This window comes from Eucyclogobius newberryi, unplaced genomic scaffold, assembly GCF_026437365.1.
Source record: "Eucyclogobius newberryi isolate DKJ021-1_F unplaced genomic scaffold, fEucNew1.0.hap1 SCAF_15, whole genome shotgun sequence".
NCBI lineage: Eukaryota > Metazoa > Chordata > Actinopteri > Gobiiformes > Gobiidae > Eucyclogobius > Eucyclogobius newberryi.
The window spans coordinates 16,343,441-16,364,278 of NW_027315779.1; the positions used below are offsets into that span (position 1 = coordinate 16,343,441).

A 20,838-nucleotide genomic window follows, 5' to 3' on the forward strand; every position below is an offset into this window, starting at 1 on the left:
TATATATATATATATATATATATATATATATATATGTGTGTGTGTGTGTGTGTGTGTGTGTGTGTGTGTATGTATGTATGTATGTGTGTGTATATATATATATATATATATATATATACATATACATATACATATACATGTATGTATGTATATGTTTAACAACATTTTCTTAAACATACAGGATGAGGAATACCAATACCACAAGTCTGTGTGAAACACTGAGCACGTTCAAAGTGCTTGATCTGTCATCAAATTAACAACTATCGATAAATTGTTAAATATGAAAGTATAATCAATTGTGTCTTTACTGTATGTGTGAAACGGAACAATTCACTCTCACATCTCAAAATAACTCACCGTCACTTTTCTGCTGTGGCCCATATTAATCATTAGAATTCTAATGTTGGTCGCCTAAGATTAATCTGCAAAACAACTAAACTTTTTTTAGGTTTGCAATGATGATGAAGTCGGCTATAAAAAAAATAATTGTAGTGGTATTTTGATATTCTTTATCTGGACTATACAGACTCTAAAACATTATTTACATAAATGAAAATAATCTTAAATAAAGCACTTTCAGTCATCACATTTACACCTGCATTTGGTAAAGGGAGTGTATACAGAGCAGCGGCTCCTGAAACTGCTGGGCTATTTGACCGTGCCGGGTCAGGGTCAGGGTCAGGGTCAGGGTTAGGGTTAGGGTTAGGGTCAGGGTTAGGGTTAGGGTCAGGGTCAGGGTCAGGGTTAGGGTTAGGGCCAGGGTTAGGGTCAGGGTTAGGGTCAGGGTTAGGGTTGGGGTTGGGGTTGGGGTCAGGGTTAGGGTTAGGGTTAGGTTTCAGGTGCCGCGGCTCCTGAAACTGCTGGGCTATTTCACCGCGGCTCTGTACCCACGGCCTTTGGTAAAACCTGTACTTAAATACTCAATGTACAACATTTCATTTGACAAGTCGACTAATCAACAAAATAATAGCTGACAAGTCGACTACTAAAATGATCGTTAGTTGCAGCCCTAAATTTCTTTATTCTGATGTTATAATAGCTGGTTGTCTGACTACAATGAGGTCATGTGTTTCCACGGATCACAGTGCACTTGACCATTGGCTTTAATCTCTGACCTCTGACCCCAAACTACAAGTGGGCCCTTAAAGTAAGGTGGAGAAATGCTGAATATATAATGTACTATACCTGTGACTGGGAAGTGAGTGAAGAGTCTACAAAGAAAATGAAAGACCTGTATTATCACACCACAGATGTTATGTATTAGTTCTATAATGACTTCAGTCGTTGGTGCACAGACTTTCTCTAACCGCTGGAACACTGAGGCTCTTCTGACACACTTTTCAAATCGGGAAAATGACACGTAACAGTCGGAATTTTGTTTTCATTGCTTCAGTCTGCATGATTCTGCCCTAACTTCATTTCACATGCTCTCAATTTGTTTATGTTTTAGTGTTACTGCGAACTGAGACGTGGGCTGAAGGATTTGAAGGTCTGTGTCATTACCACCAAACTGACAATAAACTTTACTGCCAACCCACGATGTTTTTAGCCAATAACCTAAAATTACAATGTGATTTAGGTGCATCGGGGTTTGAAATTACATTTAGCTTGTTAAGATGACATCTTAGCATACTTACTATCAGTACTTGACATGTGTTATACTGTACACAGCGTCATAAAGTTAGTAGTTTTGATGGTATTTTCTTTTCTGACATGTGGTTTGTGTCAGCAATTAGCAGCATTGGCAGTGACAGATTTTGAATATCAAGTTAACGCACAAACAAAACCGGACAGTGCAGTTGCCTTGAGTGAATGATGCTCTGAACGTACAATTTGCAACACACGCACAGACACACACACACACACACACAGAAACACAGCCTTCACTAGTATGTACAAACTAAAATAAACATTGCAGAGCCACAACACCCCGAAAACTAAACAAAATACAGCTGTTGTGTGGAACTTACCCATGTCCCCCCACTCCTTACTCGACTTGGAAGAGCTGTTTCCTGGTTGCTTTCCTCTCTGGACAAAAGCGGATACTCTCTCTTCTTTAGTCCTTTACTTCAGCAGCTCAGGTTCTGTGCCTGCCTTGCTTTTAGAGTTGCTCCGAGCTGCAAACATGACAGCAGCAATAAACAGGAGATTAGCCACGCGAGAGGACAGTGAGAGCCTCCTCTGACACACAGGTGCAGTCGGCTCACTCCAAACCCAGAAACACACAAAAGTAGCTCAGTAACATAGTAACACTGAAGCGGCTTCTTTTCCAGTGGCTTCAACCTTACTCCACCCCTCCCCCTCCACTCCCCCCCTAAAAATCTCCAAGACAAAACTGAGGAGAAAGGACGACTGAAACTCCTCTATGTGTAAATATGAAGAAAATGGAAGAAACTCACCCGAAGCGGTGCATCATTGATTAAAACGTAATACTTCATTGTTAAGAGTTGTGTATTTTCTTTACAGTGTGAAGTGGAAACATTCGACAAGTGGGTCAAAAGAACCATTGACAGCTCAGAGTTTTGTTTCGAACAGTGTATCACTCATTGTAAAGTTTGATAATGTGCACCAATGCATAAGGAGTCAACGTGTCTGACTGGACGAAGCTGAAATTTGACTTTAATGAAAAGAGGCAGAGGGCGGACTCACACAAGCTCAGAAACATCACTCAGTGTCTCCCTTGGGCGAAAATTGGCTGTGAAATTATAATTCTTACTTGTCATGTTTAAGAAAATAAGATTGCTGCTTATATGGACAATATATGGCCTAAATGCATGGTGATAACTGTGTATTACAAAAACATAAGTTAACCGACTGGAGCCTTTAGAGCGGAGATGACAGCAACTTGTCGACACTGCAGTACTTCTTTCCAGCTGGCGTCTAAATTTGCTACACTCCTTTGACTTGCTCATGCGCTCTGAGCTAGTTTGGCCCATCCTGAGAATATGAAATGGCCTCACTAACTCATGACAGCTGTGTCAAAGCCTATTAGCAAGCGCGATAACTAGCTCTGTTGTTCAAAGGTTGAAGACTAAACATTAACATTTTGTCTTGAAACAGATTTAGATCAACAATAACAAAAGACAGAACCACTTTTACGTTGAAACACCATGTCAAACTTTGCATATGTCTCTTCCTTACAGAAGGAACTGAAATGTAGACATCGTCTTCAATGTCATATATGTTAAATTAAACGTTGAATTGACATTACCAAATTGTAGATCTCCTCTGCACATTGTTGACCCAGCCAGAGGCCATCATGAACAGCACTCATTAACACTGCAACTCCAAACTAAGCAGATTTGTAGTCTGATGTCATTGTTTATAAAGGAATAGAACTATTACATTCTTAAAACATATTTACAGTTCAATAAAATGTGATCATATTGACAAGTCGTATTAGTTTATGATGATGTCATTACTTTGTAACACAAGAGGTCAGGATGCTGAGGAGTTTGTGGTGTAATTTAGCGCCATCTAGTGTCGAGTTGCTGGTATAGAACGTCCGACTGACTGAAAGTCTATATCAGGAAAATAGGCCCAAAGCTTTACTCAAAGTCTGCAAAAATAAGCATTATCTGAGGCCTAATTGTACTAATGATGATGATCGAAAAAGGGTGAGAGAGGGGGAGTCCATATTCTTGAACTTTTAAAACTTTTAGTTTTAAAATAAGGCAACAGTTTCTGAAGGTGTAAGGTTTTTTGTAAATATCCAGTGCAAAGATTTGCCACAAACAATGTGTTATTTCCTCTGAGCCACAGGTCAATGTAAAACAGCCAAATAGATTCATGATATTTACCTACCTGAAAGCTAATTGGTGTAGCTCAATGCTAACTTCATCCATTTTGTTTGGTCCTCTTCTATGAGGAAGCAGTTCTCAAGAAAAATACAACAAAGTAGCAATTCTACACGTACGTAATGTGCATCTGAGTCTTTTAAAAATAAAAAGGAGACACACTTTGAACTGGCATTGGTTTAGGCACAGCGTGCTCACCATGACATTTTAATACATCCATGCGTGGTGCTAACGCTCATGCGCAAAGACATGCGTGAAAAAGATAGCATGGTTACATTATAATAAAATAAATATGTATTTGTTGCCCTTAAATAAATATTTTTTTTATCATTCAAGTGTGCCGCCACGTGAATTCTTCTGATGTGTTTGACTGCATCCAAAACAATTCTTACAATACAATTTATTTGTTGTTAAAATCATAAATACAATGTTCTTCATTGTGGAAAAACAATATGTAACATAATTAAATAATTATAACAGAATACAATGCAATCAAAATCATAAATTGTGATTAGGACATAAATATAGTGACAATATTGTGGTGCGAATATGGGCATAAATAAATGTGTGAAATAGGAGATTTTTTAATGTTGATATGACATTTACATGTAAATAACTATCCATCCAAGGACCAGAAACAATGACGGTTGTTTTTTCTATAAAACTGGATTGTCAATAATTTGTGCCATTTCCAAAAGGAATGTAGCTAAGTTAATAAGGTTTCCAATTGTGTCTGTATGTCACAGTGCGAGGGTTAGGGTCAAGACAAGACAAAATAAAGATTAAACTTTACCTTCTTGTGTAAGAAAAACCTGACTTAAATAGAAATACCCTGTTTTTAAAATACTTTTTGGAGTAATGCATTCTATAGGAAAAACAAAACAAAATGTCCACCAACTCTGTAGCTTGTTCTTGACGCTCTCACCATTTGAGCTGTGTCCTTCCTGAGCAGTGTCTTCAGTCATTTGCCACAGTTGCTTCGAGTCTTTGACAGGAGACAGTCTCTTTGTTTCTCTACTTTTTTTGCTAGCTCAACAAGCGTTTAGGGTAAATCCTTCACTCCTGCATCAACATTTCCCTCCAATTGAAGCTGTGATTAGGTCCGTGTGTCAGAGGCAAAATGGGTGGGTCCACCAGCTGCCACACGCCCGTTTCCCCCAACTCTTCACTGGCACAAAAGCCCAAGTAAGGAATCTGGAGGAGACAGATGTGATGAAGCATAAGAGCTATACAGATATAAGCAGAGGATAAAGACAAGCAGATTTAAAGCACCGTAGATAAAACAAAGGCATACAGACCTTTCGAACTACTTGAACAAAATCTTTGGCGTTTTGAGGGCTTAGACCTTGCATTTGTCGAGTGCAAGCCTCGAGGGATGAAGCATGGGCGACAATCAGGACTGTGTTCCCTGTGTGAGCGATATTTGAAAACCACTGTGTTATCATTGCCACAATTTCAATAAAGGATGTACCGGTATGTTGTTTCGACAGTAAACAACTTGACCGTACCGAGGTTTTTGCACTCAGACAGAATCTCGCGGGTAACTTGGAAGCTCCGGCTGATGTAGGTGTCATATGACTCTGACGCGGTTAACTTGCTAATAGGAAAATGAGGTCTAAGGACAGAAGCATTGTTTTGACAGTTAGCTTCACCACAAAACATAAATAATCCATTTAGTGCACAAAGACTATGTTTAGAAAAGCAAGACTACTCCCTCTAGATATATTCAATCTTACAAAAGCTCTTGGAATGATTGAATGATGATTAATTTATTATAGTTGGATGATTGAAGGTCAACACAGAGACGTTTTTATACTTTGGTATATTGTATTTCATAGATACTTTATATCTTTTTGTAATGATCTCTTATATATGTGTACCTGTATGTTGTGTCCAAACTGAGATCAGCCGCAGCCAGTTCAGTTGGAGGGATCCAAGAGGGTAAACATGTGCCCGAAACCCACTTGGTCCATTCAAACAATCCTGGCTCTACACGAATTTTGGTTTTCCCGTCCTGTTGGAGACCTTCCATTTAAAAAAGGAATCAACAGTAAGAAACACATACACAAGTTGGCATATTAAATTGAAAGTAATCCTGAATTACCATTAACATTTGAATTATCCAGGATTGTGCCATATAGTATTTTTATAAGGATAACATATACCGGTATTCATTATGTTACTCTTTTTTATATAACGGGTTGATCTTTGGAGCAAAAAAAATGCAATAATTACCATTTAGTATGTTCTGAGCAGTCTGAATGCAGCGAAGAGAAGGGGAGCTGTAAACAAAGTCTATGACTGTGTTGCTTTCCAATAGGGCTTCACCTGAAGAGAGTAATTTCTTTAAAAATTGGTATAAATAACCTTTTATAGCTGACTCAAATATTGTTTGTTATTACGCACCCACAAGTCGAGCCTGTGTTGAGCCAAACACAGTGATTGGGCAATCTTTGTCATAGTCTCTGTGACCTCCACTTCTAGATGGCAAACTGGAGGGCATGTTGAGATTTGAACGAAAGTAACGACCTAAAACACAGTTATGTTAATGTGTGTGGTCTCCATAACATTTGTCCATAAATGTCTTACCTTTAGAATCAAAGCACTGTGTAATCCAGTGCTTGCCAAACACCACATCCATCCTCTCACCATGACGACACACAAACAACCTCCTCTTTGATGGACAAGACTGTAAGGTCATCCTTGACACCTGAAATATAGTCCAATGGAAATGAAAATTATACATACAATGTTTTGTTGCAGCCTTAATCACACAAAATGCCCAGCAAATGATTTACAGTATGTGTCTATGGACGATATATTACCTGCATTGGAGGACAGAGGCCGGAAAGGCCGGGAGTATCAATGATGCTGTCGAGCAGACTGTCATTAAGCTGTCCATCAAATAATAATCCTCCCACATTCCTACCAGAGGTCAGCGGAGAGGCACAGTTGTGGATGGAGTGAGAACTGTCGATCAGAAAGACTAAATATTAGTGTTTTCATAGTTGCAGGGAAACTATAGTCAGGTTGGTAATTGTGACAGGACAGAGCACAAAAACAGAATTCCTGGATTACTGGATGAGCATCACTGGCACTGCCCTAAACTGGTCCTATCTAGACGCCAGGAAGTACTTGAAGAAATTGGTAACTGTGTCAGACCACTTTCCCTGACCTGTAGGGGTGTCTCTGTAGTGATTTCTAAACACGTTTGATTGACAACTAATTTTAAACATTGACATGACATAGCCTCTGATGTCAAATTGTTAACTAGAGAAATAGATAGAAATGTGAATGATTGAGGTAGGGCAGCTAAAATGGTTCCGACAATTTATGTTTTTGGAAACAAATATTTTGATCGCTACTTTCTGGCAAAAGGTTAGTATTTGATTCCTTTCGGTACAGCACATATTTCTTACCCATGGACAACCCAAGTGTCCGACTCATCCGCGCGGCTCACATAGTTTTCAGGCAGGAGACCGGACAGCCCTGTTCCCAGCGACGTGCCGTATACCCAGCCTTCACTGGCAGTGCTCTGCTCCACTGGAGACATGAAGATGAAGTCTCCGGGCGCCAACTCCAATTCATCATCATTTTGAGGCATGTAGGGGTACATCACTTGAAGGGTCTATAAGAGAACAGAATTAAACTTAAGATACATTTTAATATTTCAAACAATGTTGAAATAAAGTGTTGGTATACCTCATGATTTGCAAACCGAATGTCCCTGGAGAAGAGCACAGCTAACCAGTCACAACCTGAAGATGCATCAATTTCTTTGGCAAGCTTCTCTAAAACTGGCAGATGGTTTGTTTGGAAATGATATGCCAATGTGACATGAAGTTGTTTTTTATGTGGTTCAATATGAACATCTGAAAAGAAAAATGGCAACAGGTTTTAAACTTTTGACAAAGAAAACCAAAATTAAGCTTGATCTCCAAACATTATAAATTAGCAAACCTGCTTTGGCTGCTGCTTCTGTGGCAAAATCAGCAGCAAAACTTTTCAATACCTCCGCGAACTGCTCCTCCACAAAAAGGCCAATAAATGTTGAGGAGGAGTAAAGCTCGAGAGGCAGAGGCACAGGGATCTGCCCCTTCCATTTAGTCACAGTGGTCATCAGAGTATCCACCAGGGCTTCCACCTTTGCATCCGGACACTGAATGGGGAAAAATAACAGTAAGTCAAAGAAAGCTTTAATATTTTGAGTACTCCACATCTGGGAACAGTTTAATTGCAGCTCTTCTATCAACAATTCATAGTTCTCCTCGCATTAAGTGAATTACATACAGATTTGGCATAATTACAAAAATTCCAGATGAAACCTTATTTTATTATGAGTTGGCACCTTGAGTGGAATTATTTTGTAATTAAAAATACATTACCAAACATTAAGGCTGGACAATATGATTTTTGTCTTAATGAAATTGAATCAAATTGGTTTCAATATCAATTCCTTGAACATAAACGATATAGACCTTTAATACAAACAGATTCTTCCTCCAAAGACTGAAGTCGTGTCCAAACCACAGGCTCTCACTGACAGTGCAAAAGATTTAAACTCAAGCATTGAGTTGAAACTATTGACTCTCTATCTTCATTAAAATGTGGTTAATTGCACAGCCCTACCAAAAATAATCATTATATGCGTTATTATTATTTACTATTATTATTTAATGCATTACGTTTATGGTTAAGTATTGCATGGAATGCTGATGATGAACATGTAACATTCCCTAGCATATTACATGGTTACACACACTGACCATAAAGAACTGGCAGAGGGTGATGTGGGGGAAGATGTTGTGTGCCTTATTCTTTCCACAGGTCACTCGCGACTGCTGCCAGAACTGAGAGAGCTGCTGCAGCAGTGGGCCGCTCGGTCGGAGGTACAGAACATACTCTCGGGGCAAAGGGTCATCCAGGAACGGATCGTCCACATGAGAGAAGAGCCTGAACAAAAATACAATACAGTCATAAGAGAAGTAATCATTAATGAGACAGCATGCTGAAGATGAACATTAAACTCACCAGTCACAAGCGGCCTGGACATTTTTGCCTCCCGTTGAGACCAGAGCTTTTAATCTGCATTGAAGATAAGAGCAGAAGGAGATGGAAGTTGAGCCACAAATTCAATAGTTTCATTTATGGATGGTTTTCTGAACTGTAATAACCTTATCCTATGATTAAGTAATAAATCAGAGAAACCAGTTGGCACTGTTAATACACTGTAGGGTGAATGTGTTTATTTTGTTTAATATTTGAAACTCTAGCTAACATCGTAGACTGTAGTAAAACCCATTACATGGCTCATTACACAAATTTCAATTAGCCCGTTTTATTTTTCCAAACCGTTATATTGTAGGTCACCTATATTGTAGGTGTAGAGAATTACATTACCTAGATGGGGTCAACAAAAGTGAACTACATTCACAGAAATAATGGACTGAAATGGACAACTAAACTATAGCAGACTGCAAACAGGGATACAGTTGCTCATTTTTACCTGAACTAAACATAAAAACATAAGTAATAATTTTGCTCCAGTCGTCCTGGTTATGAGGAAACAACTGGCTAGATGTTGGGAAGCCCACCAAACAAAACAACACTCATCCTTTGCAGCGTTTGGCTATAGCTACCAAGTTCTGCCGACAGATTATACTATTCCTAATAAATAGCCTTTATAGCAGCTCACAGTTTGTCCGTCTTCTATCTGTACATCTGCAGAATGTGGACCATATTCAAAAGTCACACAGCCAACTTAATTCTTTAGACCTTCTTTAGTAAGATTAAAGAGAGCACTGTCCCATATCTGTGGAACTCACTCTGCCATTGTCTCCATTAGAAAAACAAAACAAAGCCTTCATTTCACTCCCTTGTCCCATTGGACAAACATGGCTGTTTCAGATGACTGTGGTGCTTGTCAGTGTCACTGTTGAGAAAGCCTACTTAGACTAATTGAAAACGGCACCAGTTAAGTTTTTAGCTGTGTGAGCCACAAGCTTACTGTTGACACTCATGCATTCACATTCAGGGGGCTATATTTATATTTGTCCCACTGACAGAGACCTAGATTAGCTAGAGTCCCCAAACCCTGGGGCAGTGTGGCCAGACCGAGCCAAGCAGCAGGCCACTGTCGGAGCACACGCAGACCCACAAAACCAACGTATGAAACAATTAATTATGCACAACATTTAGCAATACAGCAACATAAGATTACCCACAAAGATGTTGACTATAGTCAACTGTTCTAAAAACAGAGTCCAGGTGACTACAACTGAATATTGTTCTACAATGGAACACTCCTGAACGAATGAGGGATTACACCAACATATTGACAACACATATTTGCGTACTTCACCTGGAAGGAGAAATTGTAGGAGCAAAAAGAGGATTTTCTCCAAGAAGGCATGATGGGATTATAGACAGATGTGACAGCAGGAAAATCCACTCTGCTCAGAACATCGGATTGCTTGCTCCTTATGCAGATATTAGAACAAATGTACTGCCATTAATAGTAAATTCATGACCCATAATATCTCACTCTTGAAAAGGTATAACACCAATGTATCAGGCTGGATATTTCCAGTCTCTAGATTGTGTTTGAGACACACTGTCCACAGTTGTGCATGTGACCCACAGGGCTTCACTTTGCTCTGAGCAAAACCCAAGGAGTTATTAATAAACAGTGTTTCCTGTTCACAGCTTGGTGTAGATGAAAAGGAACTGTAAAGACAGTTTAGGTATGGCGGCAAAACAAAGACATGTTGCGTCAAAGGCAGAAGAGCCAACAGCATGTGTTATTTTCACATGAACTGCTGCCACATGCACAATTGGAAACAGGCTTTTCATTTCCGCCACATGTGGCACAAGAGTGTATATTCAGACCTCCACAAGTGGCTCTGCGGCTGATAAACTGCTCTGCCCCTGCGCTGCATGTTTTGACAGCAGTGCGTTTGGTTTTCATGACGAAATTATTCTCTGGGCTCTCAGATGTTTTCCAAAGTTCTTTCTGTTTTTTTTCTTTAATTTGACTTAATCTTATTTCCTGCTGGGTTAAAGTAAGGAAAACATACGGCCTAAAAAAGTGTACTAAAAAGTGAGCCGTGTCCCCATGCACACTGATATGCACTAACTCCCAGGGGCCACTCCCCGAGTCAGCTCTCTGGGCAATTCAACCTTTCCTGTTTACAAGCAGCCTGTGAACACACTTATTTCCAAGCACTTATCGCACTAAGAACAGAGAAGTGTTCCTCGGGCTAAGACGGCACCTTGAGGAGCTCCATATCAGCAGAGGAAGTATAGATATTATACAGCAGAGGAAGTACTGCATACTATACCTGACATTTGCATATCCAAATCATAAGTTACCAAAGGGCGAGGCCCACAGAGTTCAGACAGAAAGATGAGGTTGTTGTGAGGTTGATACACAACTGAAGAATGAAGGCAAAGATAATAGAAAATGCTCAATGAATTCAGAATTGACTACTGTTGGCACTTAGTAGTAATAGTAATGATTTAAGGTTCATGTACATTATGGGAAAAGAAAAAATCCAGCCTCAGCAGTTCTCAATCAACCATTTCAACACTGCTCACTAAATGTCACAAGCTAAACTTCCGGAAATGGGCCACTTCCTCTGCACTGCCAGACACAACAGAATCACATGGACTCGTAAGTTAGCTTTTGCAGTCAGCCTTTTTTATTGCATTACAACAATTTAGGGCAGGATGGCGGGCGAGGACTCGACGCACACCGCATCCTTGAATGGTCATACGCATAGTTATTACAGCTCAATAACAACTGCAGCAATAACGCGGAGGGACAGTAATATAAAGTTCTATTATGTACACGTTAATAATTTTCATCCACAATCAGGAAACTATGGGCCTTAATATGACACCTGGACAGAACTAATCTCTGTGGCTGTAGATGAATCACACATATTAAAGAAATAGTCCCAACAATGGTTAACAATGTGGGTGTTGGCTGCAGGCGGGGCAAAAAGAAATCGCACGCTAACTAAATATTCTACGCATTAGGGTCTACTATGATAGGTTGAAAATGTTACATGACTTTCAACATTTAACACAATTATACATTTATAGATGGGGATGTATTTTATGCTACACAGTCGATAGTGAGAACATGATAGATGCTCTAAAACACCACTGTGAGCACTGTGAGCGAGCAAAGATTCAAATGATATTGCCTCTTGAAGCAGGTCAATAACCACACAGTGTTCTTACAGTAAAGCGTCCATATAATTACCAACACGCCTCCTTAACACTTTCAAGCTTGTCCTTAACCTTACACGACCAGTGCTTAAGCAAAATACTTGGACTGAGGAAGTGACTGCTACACACTTTTCAAAGATGTATGGGTCCTTTATATGCACAGTTTGCACACAGAGACAATGTAATGATTATATTTGCAGCAGTGTGTCCTGGGGCTGCATCTCAGGTGAGAGCATGTCCTCCTCAGCTGAACGAGAAGGACAGCTAAAGGTCAGGGATGTTTCTATCTGCCAAATTGTAAAGTGGAGATTCATATTTAACAGTCAAATGTCTCAGAACAGGTAGATGTTTGCTTACAATGACTTGGTGGTAAAAGGACAACAGGGGAAAACATTCAGGACGATGCCAATTGCAAAACCTTGTAATTAAAACACTACCAACTGCTTAAGAATGTGTTTACAAATGTTGGTTTGGATCAATCTTGCGCATATGTTTTAAATATGTTTTAATACAAATACTTACATTTCTTACAATTCTAAACTTATAATGATAAAATGCAGTGTTTGTCCAGCTCATTTATGTTGTTGCTTTGAAATGATAATTCCAGCACAACATTGAGACTTACTATACTATACTATACTATACTATACTATACTATACTATACTATACTATACTATACTATACTATACTATACTATACTATACTATACTATGGCCACATTTATAATCACCACTAATATAATCATAATTGACATCACACGTATTTGAAATGATCACTTCTACATACTGTCACAAAAACCTGTTGATAAAGTACAGACCAAGTGTATTTTATTGGCCATGTTTTGGGACATTTTATTTAAAAATATAGAATCATAGAGATAAATAAAAGTGGGTTTGTGCCAGGTTTTGAGTGATAGTGTTATATTTTAATACAATGTGATTTTATTAAGAGTTGATATGATTTTTGTTCAATCAAATTTCACAGCTTTAACATACAGGCCTATTAAAATGCACCATAACGTTTCAGAAAAGCTTGGAGGAAGTTAAAGGATGAATTGCCACATCTCACAGCAGGATCACTTTCAGGTGCTGCTTCCGCCCATCATTCCCCATCAGCAGAGACCACTGTCCACGCTATATCTCATTACACTGTCCACGTCTGGGTGACTCAGCATAAAACAGTTCACACAGTTAAAACAGAAAAGCCTGATTTGGATGATTAACTCTGACTGCAGCTGCTAAGGCCTTTTTCTACGCAGTATCTTCCATTTTCTGATATGTGAAAGCAACACACACGTTACCGAAGTGATATTACTAGCACCCTGTTGTGTTTTTCTGCAAAAGATGAAATGGTGACGGTGTTAAATGACTTTTAAATTAGCTCATTAAGCTGTTATGTATTAGCCTTGCATTCATCAACCAAAGCTGAAGTTATCAATCATCAGAGATTGAACAACAGATGAGATGAGCTACAGTCAGACATCTTAAAACTGAAGGCAAGAGCAGACGTGTGTGTTCTTGTTTGAAAAGTCACATTTTAATCAGACATGCAGTGTGAGGAAACTGCAATAGCACCACCAACTGAGCTACAGGCAAGAATGAAGTAACTATCAAAGCTCTATGACCTGGTTGTACACAATGAACAGAGTAAAAGTAATGATTATAGTTCATGTGTGGATAATATGTCTGGATACTATTAAAGGGACAAAGGTTTATGGTTGTGTAGACTTCCCTCACATAATAGTACACTAAAGCTTTCACAGCCAGCTCTGAGTAAGACTGGGTGTGCTGCAACATCTTTTCCTCAGAGATGGATGGAAACCAGTGTTTGGAGAACTGCCCTGTGACGGTGAATCAGCTGACAGGTCTGATGGGTCTGAGAGACAAGAGCAGAACTGAAGTGCAGAACTGAAGTGCAGAACTGAAGTGCAGAACTGAAGTGCAGAACTGAAGTGCAGAACTGAAGTGCAGAACTGAAGTGCAGAACTGAAGTGCAGAACTGAAGTGCATCTATGGTCTAATAACAGAACAGAAAAAGCTCCAGAGATGGCACATTAACCAAGCCTTAAAAGAGTGCGCACTTTCGAGATCAAAGCTCTTACTGAGCCCGGGTCTAGTCTCGTGTGGTCCCGGGTGCGGATGTGTACTCACGCCCTGGTCCTGGGGAAGCCCATGGACAGCAGCACGTCCAGAGTAGAGCCGTGTTTGATGGTGCTCGGCCGGCTCTGGCGCTGCCTCCGCGGGGTCACTTTGGCATAAAGGTCTTCGTCTTTCGCGGCCATAACTCACTGCTCCATCGGTATGTCAGCTCCGCGCCGCGGCCGTGAGATCATTTATTGAAGATGTGTGCAAGCGGAAGCTGGTGAACGCAGAGTGATTCGTGTTACGCGGAAGAGCACAGAAAACACCGAACCCTGCGTCGCCCCGATGCTTCGTGTGGGAGAGCGCCGCTTCCGACTGGAGTCAGACCCACGGACGGAGGCTCGGCCATGGCAGTGTCCGCTCAGCCCAGTCTGGAGGTGGACACGCCGCGCTCCTCGCCTCTGACCGCCGCTGCGCTGAGAGCGGAGATGTGCATGTCATTCCCGTCCACGCGAGCTCTTTATTTATGAATGGAGTCGAGTCGGTGTCAGGCGCAGCTTCAGCTGAAAGAGGCTTCAGCTCGTGCGCTGCGCCTCTTTAAAGAGACAGCGCCGCGGAAACAGCTTCTTCTCCAGATGATCGGCTTTAGCAGTGAAACAGAGACTGTGATCGATCCATTAGACTAACTGCACTTCTACTAAAGCCCGTCACTGGAACATGGCCGCACTAAAGTCACACTTTGGCTGGAGAAAAGTTGGACATTTCCTGCCTCTGTGAGGACATCCATGCGCGTGCGCAGTGCAACCAGTGGTCCCACTCAAACATTAAACATTGCCATAACAACGAGGGTGTTTTTCAGATTTTACAACGTAATTATGTCATTCTCACCAGAGCCACTTTCCCCATTGATTACACATGGCGTTTAGCCATAACATATTCCAAATGAAATTGAACCAACTGCATCGTAATTCACCTGCCTTACATATACATCTGTATTAGATATTGGCCTAATGTGATGTAATCTGAAACTAAGCAGCAGTGATAGACAGAAACGGGTAGATTATTCTGCTCCACTTTATTAAATCAGTTGTGATCAATTCACTGGGTACAGCAGCAAACATGTAACAATAACATTTTATTGTAAAATCAGCAAAATTTTAAGACAAAAAAAAAAAAATTGAGCTTTTCCTGGTGAATTAGTAAATGTGAAGTTTACTCAAGCTACTTTACATATTTATTTAATGTGGGAATAACAACCAGCCTAATGTATTTTAGGTGTTGAGGATGATGGGATGCACATGACAGCTCAATCTATTCTACATTATCAGAGACAAATCTGTCGAATTGTGGAATATTAAGTCCAAAAGACACACAATAATTCTCCTTGTAAAAGAATTAACAAAACATCAAAAGAACAACAACCATGTCAGGACTATTTAGACTACACAAAATAATATTTGCAGAAAAGTGTAAAGCATCAAAGGGTGTTCACTTAATTCCCAAGCACCATCCATTACCTTCGTATAAAAACAGCTTTATCAAGTTCATGATGTTAATAAACATAAATATGAGAACAAGAAAACAAAAGCAATCAACTCAATCTTACTCATCTACAAGCACTCAAAAACACAAAAAGTACACGCACATTACATCAGTTAAAAAAATGTGGGGCTAAACAACAAACGATGACTTCTGTTTAAAATCCCCCTGAAAAGATATGAAAAGATACATGTTATTTTTTGTCAAACGTTTAGAATATTTTTGATGTCAAATGAAACTTACATCGTCCTCCTCTTCCCCCCCTCCGTACACCGATGGAGGCTGATAGACAACTTTTGGCTTTTCTCTATGGAAAATATGCAAAAACATGTAAATAAGCTCTCAAAACACAGGGTTATTCTGGTAAAGGTAATACCATGAAGACATTTAAATAACAATCATGACAATTAATTATAATAAGTAGAAAACAAGAACTCACTTGTCACTCTTCTCTGTAGAGGCAAAAAAGGAAATAAGATTGAAGTGTAAGTATAATTTGACAAGTAGTATAATATCAATTGTAGAAACTGATCTGAGCACAATTCCTGGCATATGACAAATGGAAAGGGAAATGGGCTTACTTGGGATGTAACCCTTCTTGTAGGCATACCAGATGCCAAATCCAAGTAAGGCCAACAGAAGCAGAAAGATGATGACTCCAGCTACAATCCCTCCAGTGTTTAAGTCACCTGGAACACACAAGCATTTCATTGAATTATGTCAGAGAATGATCAGTTGATGTGACATCCAGACTCTGTCCTCAATGTTCAAATGGCTCCACATTTGGGCGTGATCTTCAAGGACAAAGATGCCAGATGCTCCAAATAGCAGCTTTAGTGCGCCACTGCCAGTTTGCAGAGGTTAGTATCAAGAGCTTGCATGTTAGGGCTGCATGTTCTAATACAGTGGGGAGTGACCAGACCTAGAGATCTACCAATAGATTTTTATTATGGGTGCAGGGACTGGAGTCATAAATAACAACGATGACAGAGATCTTTTTAAAATAAGCACTAAAGGAATATTTAAATAAAATGCATAAATCAAATACAAAAATCAAGACCATAATAAAATAAAACCATTTTAGTCGAATTAAGGCTGACACTAGACAATTTTGAAACATTCTGTTATCTAAATGTGACTTGTCTAAAGTGTCCACAGACATTAGGACATTTTGCAACAATGATTTGTCTCAGATGAGACTGCCTCCCACAAGACTGGGTTCATGAGAATGAGACAAGATGAGATTTTGACATAATTCATAATAAACAAATTTTGCCATTAAATTTGAAATTATGGCCACATAATTCTATATTTTTGCTGCCATTGTAGTACTGCAATTTGCAACTACTGTGTCTCAAGAGGAGCAAAGCTTTAATAATACTTTCCGCATGTAAATTCTGCACGGAAATGAGACATGCGGAGGGCAGCGAAGAGACGTTGGCAGTATTGTGTTAGCTTATTTGTATTTTATTTATTTTTCAATTTCATTTTTTTTCTCTATTCCCTATTAAGAATATGGAGGTTCTGTACATAGTTTTGTTTATAAGAGTTTTTTTTCTATTAAGAGTTATCTGTTCCTTTCTTCTGTATCTACTTGCGTTGCAGCACAGAAATTTCCCCATGTGTGGACAAATAAAGGCATATCTTATCTTATTTATAGTACAAGCAGTTCATACTGTATCGACAGTAGAATTCTGAGCTACCCGCTAGGAAATCCTACTAATTCCTGAGTGGAACTGTCTGCATACTTACAAAGTTTTCCCTGACGCAGAAAATCAGGTCTGCAGGGGGCATGTTGGCAAAAATGACGACATTTTGCCACATTGGCCCTTGCGGACCTCACGGACACAGCAAGCATAAACCTATCTTAACTCAAAAGTACTTTTGTCAAAGTCAAATGTATACAAATGGTGGGAAAAATCTCAAGAGATATTATTTCTCATTTGTGTACTGTCTTGTGGCACTAGATCTTGTCCCATCACTACACCGGACACTTTAGGGGGGGAATTAGCTCAATATCGTGCTAGAAATCCTCTAGTGAACCGTCGGCCTTGACAGATTTCCTGTCCTATGATAACCTTGCCAGCAAGATGAATTCTCATGATTTTTGTGAGTTCACAATCTCTTCAGAATCCGTCTCGTTAGGCTCTCTGAACCCGGGATTTAACACAATCTTGATTTTTCCGCTGTTCAGACATTTTGACCATTCAGCGTGAAGTATTTTGTTAACATTCTGATGACTTTTGGCCAGATGCTTCCCAGATTGAGTCATGTGAAGAACTCAATTCAGAGTGAGACACGGATCAGTCTGGTGTGAGCCAGGTTAGGCATATATTAGACCAAACCAGTTACATTAGCCATGAAATCCAAAAGGCTACTTACGAACTTCCATTTGGCTCGCTTTACACTGCTGAGGACGACCGGCATTATTTTCAGCCACACAGTAGTAAGAAGCCATGTCCATTTTTGTTGTATGACTAAACTCCTAATAAAAGAAAGAGCATGATTACAAGTGCACATATACAAGTTATTTGGGATGTAGGAAAGTGAACAGACCAGATTGCCATTCTGTGGGTTGAGCTTGTAGGTTGCATTTTTGAAGCCAGCCACTGTTTTCGGGTCTGAAGGAAGGAGGACTCCATCTTTGAACCACTTGTAGGTTGGAGGAGGAGAGCCGACACTGTCCCAACATGAAAGCAGAGCTTCATTTCCCGTTGTCACCGAGGATGGCACCCTGCACAGTGGTACGCCTGGGGGCACTAGCAAACAGAACACTTTCAGTACCGGTACATTGTTTTATATTCTCTACTTAGCTTAACAGATCTACAGACCCAAAACGGTTAGCTTCACTCGGACTTCTCCAAACTGGCCTTTTCCAGAGACCTCACAGTCGTACACTCCACTATCTATGCTGGTAACTTTGGTGAACCTCAGATTGTTGCCGTACGGTGTCACTCTGCTAGCATATTGTGCTGCAGGAAAAAATATCAGAATCAGAAAAGGTTTATTGCCATTGTCAATGAACAGAATTGACAAACATAAGAACTTGCTTTGGTGATTCGATGCAACATAAAACAATGAACAATTATAAAACAACCTATATAAGTCAAAAAGAAAAAAGCTGCTATAGGATAAAAAATAGGCTATAAGATAAAATAGGCTTACTATGTACACAAATTTACAGTTGAATTTACATATGTAGTGCAGAAAGTAAACAGTGCAGTGAGTGATTAAATTATGGTTAACTCCACATGAAAACTATGGGTACATTTGTATCATCTGTATTTGAATAAGGCTGAGACTCTTACCTGTAGGTTTTCCATCAAAAATCACATACGTCTGAGAGCCTTTGAGATCTTTAAATTTCCATTCTACTCTTGCTTCAGCACCAAAGTCAGCAGAGTACGTGCAGGTAAGGTCAACTCCTGATGAAAAAGAGCAAAAGCAGTTTAGCAAAAAGTTCAGAAACATTTTACAAGTTAGAGGAATGCTTTGGAAATAGCGTTTTCGGGTTTTCCAGAAAGTCCTTCTTTATTCTAATGAACTTACCATCATTTTCTTTGACCTGAACATCTTTGTTAGAGGAACTAACTGAAAATCCCAAAACACCTGGAAAAAAGAAGACATATTTTTACCATACATGGATGAAGTAAACATAGAAGTATTAGGGCAGTGTTATTATTCTAATGTGAATTGAGATTCAGATTCAGTCATTTCTAATTGTCACTTGGGTCTTTTTAATCGAGAGGTCACATTCCATCCTTTGTCAGTAAACGCATTAGGTTCAGACTTTGGAGGAAGAAATTGACAATTTTGTGTTGGTTTGTTTCCTTTTAAATGGCAGTCGTCTTGTCGTGTTCAGGAAAGTAATATTGAAAGCCTTTCAGACAGTCTTATCATTACACTTCCAGAAAAGTCTTTAAACTTTACCTGAAATAAAGTATGTGCTTTTACAACATCTATTGCTACTATGAACAAATTATAAGAATAGCCTTTCATATCTATGTTTGTGTTAATTTAGCAGAACTTAAGTTCAGAGTTTCTCTGTATTGTAAGGGGGCTTCAGGCTCAAACCAGTAGCAGGAGCAGGACTATTTAAATGATTAACTCTTAGACAGTCACCAACCATTCCTCACATTGGAAACATGGTCTCATTTAGGGCATTGACATGTGTCTATGTAAAGACATGGGCTCCGGGAGTCAGTGCAGGTAGTATTTCTTACAGGTGGATCTGCCCGGGTGAATACACATGGTCATTAAAGGCAGTGTAAAATGAAACCGAGACTCCATAAGTTCCCTGTTTGCACAATGTGAGAGTTTCAGGAATGCACTGATAAACACACACTGTGTATTAGCCAAGCCACTGAGTCACACACTGAAACGACAACATTTTAACTGAAACCCAAATTGACTCAAGTTACAGCCAAAAAAAACAAAGACACATAAAAGCAGTGATGCAGTGTTTAGTCAAATCTTATTTCACGACCCATTCATAACAAATAGGGACCCACTATACTACCTGGACAGAAGAAAAGTAAAGTTGTAATCTTGATTGTTATCTATAAAATTAACTGTGTCTTCGTTAGTTTCGCAGCTACAGGTTTACTACAAAGTCTATCTTGCATGACGCTATTTAGGCTACTAAATGCACCTTTGGCCTACAACAACAAAAAACGGAAGTTTACAACGCATTTTACCCCATGAACTGAAGTTAGGGTCATTTGAATCAAGACCCTGCGTCTGAACGTTAAATCATGATCGGGCATTTTTACCATGACTCACCAGTTGCAGCGTAACAGACGAACACCACCGAAACCAGTCCCCGGATCATGTCGACGCGTGTGGCGCGCTCTCCAATATGGATCCGCGGGTCAATCCTTCCCTGAACCTCTCTGAACAAACTGAAACAGTTCTATGACGCGCCCGACTCTTCGGCTGAGGTTTAAAGTTGAAAACCTTTGTGTCAGTAGCAAGCGTCGGCCTCACCTGAGGAGCGAAGTGACAACAGGGCGGAGACTTCCGGTAACACGAGCTCAGGTGCGCGCGGAGCGGAAGAACCGGTCAAACGGCACCGACGCGTCATTCTTCTGTCTGCAGGAAACCACTAGTGACTAAGTAACAAAGAAGCACATGAGACCAAAACTGTTTAAACTGTGTATCATTAAGACAGATACCGCCTACCAAA

The 20,838-nt window shown here is 39.8% G+C and overlaps 2 protein-coding genes across 2 annotated transcripts; both read right to left on the minus strand.

Annotated features, from left to right (window-relative positions):
• Window positions 1-4,179: 4,179 nt before the first annotated feature.
• On the minus strand, window positions 4,180-14,675 carry ubash3ba (ubiquitin associated and SH3 domain containing Ba). The gene is made up of 14 exons (XM_072446320.1): window positions 14,184-14,675; window positions 8,829-8,882; window positions 8,564-8,750; window positions 7,758-7,956; window positions 7,500-7,669; window positions 7,217-7,425; window positions 6,623-6,767; window positions 6,387-6,507; window positions 6,204-6,326; window positions 6,033-6,125; window positions 5,678-5,822; window positions 5,306-5,412; window positions 5,096-5,205; window positions 4,180-4,991 (listed from the first exon to the last, which is right to left on the minus strand). The coding sequence occupies exons 1-14, from the start codon at window positions 14,312-14,314 to the stop codon at window positions 4,854-4,856; spliced, it is 1,932 nt and encodes a 643-aa protein (XP_072302421.1). The 5' UTR covers window positions 14,315-14,675; the 3' UTR covers window positions 4,180-4,853.
• A 636-nt stretch (window positions 14,676-15,311) lies between these two features.
• Window positions 15,312-20,534, minus strand: f11r.1 (F11 receptor, tandem duplicate 1). The gene is made up of 9 exons (XM_072445662.1): window positions 20,436-20,534; window positions 19,203-19,262; window positions 18,962-19,078; window positions 18,485-18,625; window positions 18,210-18,412; window positions 18,036-18,138; window positions 16,093-16,342; window positions 15,897-15,960; window positions 15,312-15,821 (listed from the first exon to the last, which is right to left on the minus strand). Exons 1-9 carry the CDS (start codon window positions 20,482-20,484, stop codon window positions 15,786-15,788), a joined length of 1,023 nt encoding a protein of 340 aa, XP_072301763.1. The 5' UTR covers window positions 20,485-20,534; the 3' UTR covers window positions 15,312-15,785.
• Window positions 20,535-20,838: the final 304 nt, after the last annotated feature.